This window comes from Vombatus ursinus, unplaced genomic scaffold (assembly GCF_900497805.2).
Source record: "Vombatus ursinus unplaced genomic scaffold, bare-nosed wombat genome assembly UNPS02014858.1, whole genome shotgun sequence".
Lineage (NCBI taxonomy): Eukaryota > Metazoa > Chordata > Mammalia > Diprotodontia > Vombatidae > Vombatus > Vombatus ursinus.
Window position 1 is genome coordinate 958,625 of NW_020954636.1, and position 6,375 is coordinate 964,999.

At 40.5% G+C, this 6,375-nt stretch overlaps 1 protein-coding gene across 1 annotated transcript; it reads left to right on the forward strand.

Annotated features, from left to right (window-relative positions):
• The first annotated feature begins 546 nt into the window (after positions 1-546).
• Positions 547-1,493, forward strand: TAS2R60 (taste 2 receptor member 60). The gene is given in 2 exon segments (XM_027841285.1): positions 547-1,245; positions 1,248-1,493. Coding segments are annotated over 2 exon segments (945 nt in total).
• Positions 1,494-6,375: the final 4,882 nt, after the last annotated feature.

Below are 6,375 nucleotides of genomic sequence, written 5' to 3' on the forward strand. Positions count from 1 at the left end.
GGTCCAGGAATGTGAGCAATCCAAGGAAACAGGTTAAAGAGGTAGAGGAATTGTCAATTGTAGGAGATGGAGATGAATGTGAGATCTTGGAAGATGTTGACAAGAGTTGACCAGGTGTGAGGTCCATGGGAGATGCGAATATAGTGTTACAATAAAGGAGCAGTATAGTTTCCCAATGTACATTGCACCCAGTGGCCTAATGCCATACCTCTGCTGATGCTGACTGACTGAAATGACAGAGGAAGGGTAAGCAAATCATGGGCATTCATTTACTGGGGACTTTGGTAATTGAATCTTGGGGAGATTTGCATCCATTCTGAGGGGAAGGCGCCTTTGCCTCTCTCTCATCAGATTGTCTGCATCCTCTTCTCTGGCCAAACCTGAGCATTTGAGAAGAAAGGTTAGCTGAAAGTTCATTACAAATTATCAAGAGTCTCTTCAGAAGAGCCCAACAGGAACAACCCTTGAAGACTTGCCACCAGCTCTAAAGCAACCAAGCTGTCAGCAATAGAAATGCTCCCAGGAGACAGAGTGCCTGAAAAGGACATGGTTGGAATAATTGTCTTTTTCTACTTCTTGTGTCTAGTGTTGATTGTGGAGAATGGCTATATCCTTGTAGTGCTGGCCAGTGAATGGGCACGGTGTGGGACACTTCCCCCAAGTGATAAGATCTTGACCTTCTTGAGTGCATCTCGCTTCTTCCTTCGGTGGGTGATATGTGGAAGGAACCTTTGCAACTTGCTCTATCCAATGGCCTTTGCATACAGCCCTATACAACAATACATGTCCTTCAACTGGAATTTTTTGAACTCTTTTACCATATGGTCGTCTGCTTTGCTCAGTGTCTTCTACTGTGTGAAAATTGCAATTTTCACCTACCCTGTCTTCTTCTGGCTGAAATGGAGGATCTCCAGGTACATGACTTGGCTATTGGTAGGCACCCTTGGCCTCAACTTGGCCATTGCCTTCCTGTTTTTCATAGATAACCATTATATCTATTATATCTACTCGATGAGGAGTCTTGTATTTGAGAATTGTACTAGGGAAATTTTGAGAAGAAAATTGGAAATATACTACTTTTTCCCTCTGAAAATAATTACTTATTCAATTCCAGCCTCCATCTTCTTCATCTGTATGATTTTGCTTATCAGTTCCCTGGAAAGACAAAGAAAGAAGATGCTACAAAGCGATTCTGGCCTCTGGGACTTCAGGACCCAGGCTTACACCAGGGCTCTCAAGACACTCACATCTCCTTCTTCATCCTCTTTTTCCCCTACTTTTTGGCATTACTGGTCAATGCTTCAAACATCTTGCCCTCTTTGAAGTCATAGTACTGGGGGTGGCAGATTTTAATTTACCTGTGCACAACAATCCACTCCACGATTCTGATCCTGAATAACCCTCAGCTAAGAGGTGTTCTGGAGAGGAGGAACTGTTTGAGAGATGGGATATTTAAAGTTCCATTGGATAAAAGACCACAGGAAGCTCCCTGAGCCTACAGACACAGAAGACAAGTTTCTCTAACAATCCTTACTTTACCATTGTTCCAATGAGATATCATTCCAATCCTGATTGAAAGAAGAAGGGAATAAGGATGTTCTCAGAGTACCAAGAGATGAACAGACATCATTGATATGTACATAGAGGGAAAAGGGACCACATGGCTATGCTCTGGCAATATCTATTTTGTGATACTTGACTTTTCCAATCAAAGAATCTTTGAATTACATTTTCCTACTGCCCTGTCTTTCTGTAGTAGTCATCGTCATTCTGAGAACTGGTTATATGGATGCTCACCTACCACTTATTTCATATGTTGAATTAGCCTGGAGAAGACATTTAGTGAAATGACATCCCATTTCCCTGGGTCAGCCTCAAATTGGAAATATGCTTTCCTTTCTATGTTAAAGTATTTCCCTGCCTGTTATCTATTAATGAAACATACAACTTGTTCCCCTGGGAAGCCTTCCTCAGAAGCAATAAGGTATGAAAAAAGGGTGAAAAGTATGGAGTTGGGGACCTGGGATTTCAATCTCAGCACTACCACTTATTACCACTTGTGAGCAAGTCAAATCACTTTTCTAAGCCTCAGTTTCTTCATTTGGAAAATGAGGGGGTGGGATTAGATGTTTCTAAGATCCTTGCAGCTCTGACCCTGTGAGCCAATAAGAAAAAGCACTGTTTCTCATTTGCTGATGGATTGCGATGCAACAGCATCTGTATCATCTTTGTAACCTGTACTTATTTAAACACGCAAGGGTATGATTATCTAAACTAAATGATTTTAGCTAAGTATCTTCTTCTTCTTACACTTCTTTCAACATTGAACCCATTTCTAGCATTCAAACTTTCTCTCTTTGGTTCATGTATAAAATATTACTTAATAATTCATGAGGTAATAATTAATGAGCAGGTGAATGAAGGGGGTTATTCCTTTAATAATTAGAACAGCTAACATTTATGTAGAGCTTTAAGATTTGCAAAACACTTTACAAATGTTAGTTCATTTGATCCTCACAACAATCCCATGAGGTAGATGTTATTATTATCCCCATTTTTTCAGTCATGTTTGACTCTTCATGACTCAAAACCCCATTTGGGGTTTTGTTGGCAAAGATGCTGGCATGATTTGCCATTTCCTTTTCTAGCTCATTTTATGGTGGAGGAAACTGAGGCAAACAGGGTTAAATGACTTGCAGGCCTGGCACTTAAATAACTTGCTCAGGGTAATACAGATAGTAAGTGCTTGAATCAGGTTTCACACTCAGGACTTCCTGACTCCAAGTCCAGCATTTTATTCCTTTTGTATATGTGTGAGAAAGGTTGCTAGGCACCTGGAGGTTTCATCCTCTGAATTCTTCCAGCCTTAGTACTTGTCACTTCTGAGAACTCTTTGTGTGGTCATGTAACCAGCAGGTTCCTTTATGTTATTGATTCAACTGGCCTTCCAGTTTTACTACTTGTGAGCCATCATGTCAGCCTTGCCACTCACTCCCCTAGGACTTGACTAGAAGAGATTCATCTAACAGCATCAGAAATATCTACAGCCTATATAGAGCAGAGAAAAATCAAAGTTTATTGGATTTTTAAAGACTGGGTCTAGTAGCTTTTGGAAATACGTGTAAACATATTTCTTGGGTAATCCATGGTGGTGGTTGAGGGCTCTTTGTTTATGTTGTGATTGATTTGTAGTATACTGAGGTAGTTTGGCAAGGTAGGATGTGGCTCTTTGGGAATAATACATTACTCCCTTCCTAAAAGTCTTGGAAAGATAACTGAGTTGGGTTCAAACATAGATCACTCTGAGTTAAAAGGACAGTCTATACAATCACATTGTCCATAGCATGGCAGAAATAAATGTCATTGGAGGGGATTTACAGAGAATGATGATGTGTTTTTCTGTGAGGGTATTACAAAGATTGATGCAGCTAGGTGGCTCAGTGGAAAAAGTGCTGGGCCTGGGGTCAGGAAGACCTGAGTTCAAATCCAGCCTCAGATACTTACTAACTATGTGACTCTGGGCAAATCACTTAACCTCTGTTTGCCTTGATGCACTAGAGCAGGAAATAGCAAACCATCCTCGCATTTTTTCCAAGAAAACCCCATGGAAAGTATGGTCCATGGGATCACAAAGAGTTGGACATTGCTGAATCAACTGAACAACAGCAACAAATTACAAAGATGCCACTCCTGGGTGAGACTGGATGAATATAAACCCCAGAGAAGAGAAGACGTCACTGTGCCAAACTTACATAAAGACCCTGACTACTGGATACATCTATGAGTATGTCTGGAAAGTAATTGTAAACAAAGAAGATGAGCACTAATATGAAAAAAATATATCTTTCTTTCCATGGGAAAGATCAGTAGTCATTTCTATGATCATCAGAGAAATTCTCCTAGTGTCAAATCTATGCAGGTAAGTGACAGAGTGCATAGAGTGCCAGGCAAAGAATCAGGAAGACCTGAGCTCAAATGTGGTCTCAGATACTTACTAGGTGTGTGACCCTGGGCAAGTCATTTAACCTTTGTTTGCTTCAGTTTCCTTATCTGTAAAATGGGGATAATAATAGCATCTACTTCCCAGGGTTGTCATGAGGATAAATGAGATAATTGTAAAGTGCTTAGCACAGTACCAGGCACATAATAAGTGCTATATAAATATTAGCGCTTACTGCCCACAACAATATAAGGGTGCTCTGAATGGCCAAGAGAAGCCACCGTATAAGGGAAGATCCTGCAGAGGAATGATACAGAAGGTATTGTGAATTGAGAAATTAAGGAAAGCTTCCCTGGTAGGAGAAGATTGTTCACTTCTGGATTTCAAGTGGTAATGGGAAACACTCATTGTGGCATATTTGGATCTTGGGTTACTCTAAGTTACTTATGGCACAATATTTAATGTTCATTGTTTTTATTTTCTTTTAATAACCAGTCTTTGCTATAGCATGTCCAGAGTACTTGTACTTGTAAGTTAGAAGCTGATACTAGCCTTTTGGAATCTCTGGAACTCAGAGATTTTTCCCAGATTTCTGGGCTCAGTCTTCAGGCAAGATGAATTATATACCTGGGCACTTTATTTTTTGCAATCAATTTTCTTTTACATCACCAAACTCCCTGACCTTCATAGAACTTTCTCTTGTAACAAAAAGAAATAGTTTATTAACAAAAACTCATCAACCATGTCTGACAGTGCATGCAGGATTCTGTATCCACGGTTCACCCCATTTCTGTCAAGAAGAGAGAAGAAGCAATTTCATGAAGAGTTCTCTGGAATCAAGACTGATCATTACATAACTTTCAGTGCTATTTTCTTCTATGTTATTGTTTCCATCATGAATATTGTCCTCTTGTTTCTGCTTTGTTTGTTTGTAGTAGTTCTTTAGGCCAGACTCTGATGAGTAGGTGACCTCCTCATTAAGGCCAATCCTTCCAAATGTACGTTTAATTCCACAACCTCCCATCTTCTCCAGCAAATTGCCATCCACTATCATTCCCTCCGCACCTCTCATCTTCTATTAGTTCTTAACTATTGTTTGTAAATACATCCAAGTCTCTCCCATCCTTAAAAAATCCTCACTAGGTGCTACCATCCCTACTAGTTTTTGTCTTGTTTCTCCTTCTTTTTTCAACCAACCTCCTTGAAAAAACTGTCTACACTCATTGCCCCCATTTCTACTAAAACCTCTGCAATCTCACTTCTAACCTCACCTCACAGTTAAAACTCTCCTCTCCAAAGTTAGCAGTAATCTTTTAATTGCCAGGTCTAAAGGCGTTAACTCAATCTTCCTTCTCCTTGATCTCTCTACAGCATTTGACACTCTTGGCCACACTCTCCTTCTGGACATTCTCTCTTCTTTGGGTTTTCATAACACTGCTCTCTCTTGGTTCTCCAATGTGTCTGATGGCGTCTTTTCAGTCTTTGCTTGATTGTCAAAGTCCCCTAACTTTGGATGTATCTTACGGCTCTGTCTTGCACCTTTCTCTTTTTTCTCTCTCTGCTCTTGCATTTAATGACCTCATCAGCTCTCATGGCTTTAAGAGTCATCTCTGTGTAAATGATTCCTAGAAGTGTGCATGCACCCTTAAGCAGTCTCTCTACCAAGTTCCAATCTCCCATCAACTGCCTATTGGATGTTTCAGACTGGATCTTTAGTAGGCATGTCAAGTTAATATTTAAAAATAAAAAACACTTTGTTATCCTTTGCCCCAAACCTATCCCTTTCCTAAACTTTCTTATTTCTGTCTAGGGGTTTGAATCAATCAGGTTAACAAACAGCATCATTAGTCCTTCCCTCTTACCCCAGACATCCAATAATTTACCAGTTCTTGTGTTGCTCGACATCTCTTGCTTCCTTCCCTTTCTCTCCATGAACACATTCATGATCTGAGGGCCTGATCTGAGTTGGGTACCTCATCACCTTTCACTTGGGCTATTGCAATAGCCTCCTAATTGGTCTCACTGCCTCAAATTATTTCCTGTTCCAAGGGAACACAAGGCTGCCAAAGTGATTTTTCTAAAGGGGAAATCTGACCAAAATGCCTCCTCACTCAATAAACCCTAGTAGTACCCTATTATGGACAGGTAGGTGACACAGTGGATAGAGAGCCAGGCCTGGACTGAGGAAGACCTTAGTTCAAATACAACCTCAGACACTTACTAGCTATGTGACCCTGGACAAGTCACTTAATCCTGTTTGCCTCAGTTTCCTCATCTGTAAAACAAGCTGGAGAAGGAACACTCCAGTATCTTTGCCAACAAAACCTCAAATGGGGTCACAAAGAGTTAGACATGACTGAAATGACTGAACAACAACAAAAAACTCCTCATTGTCTCTAGGTTTGGTATTTGAAGTTCCTCACAGCCCTCCCCAG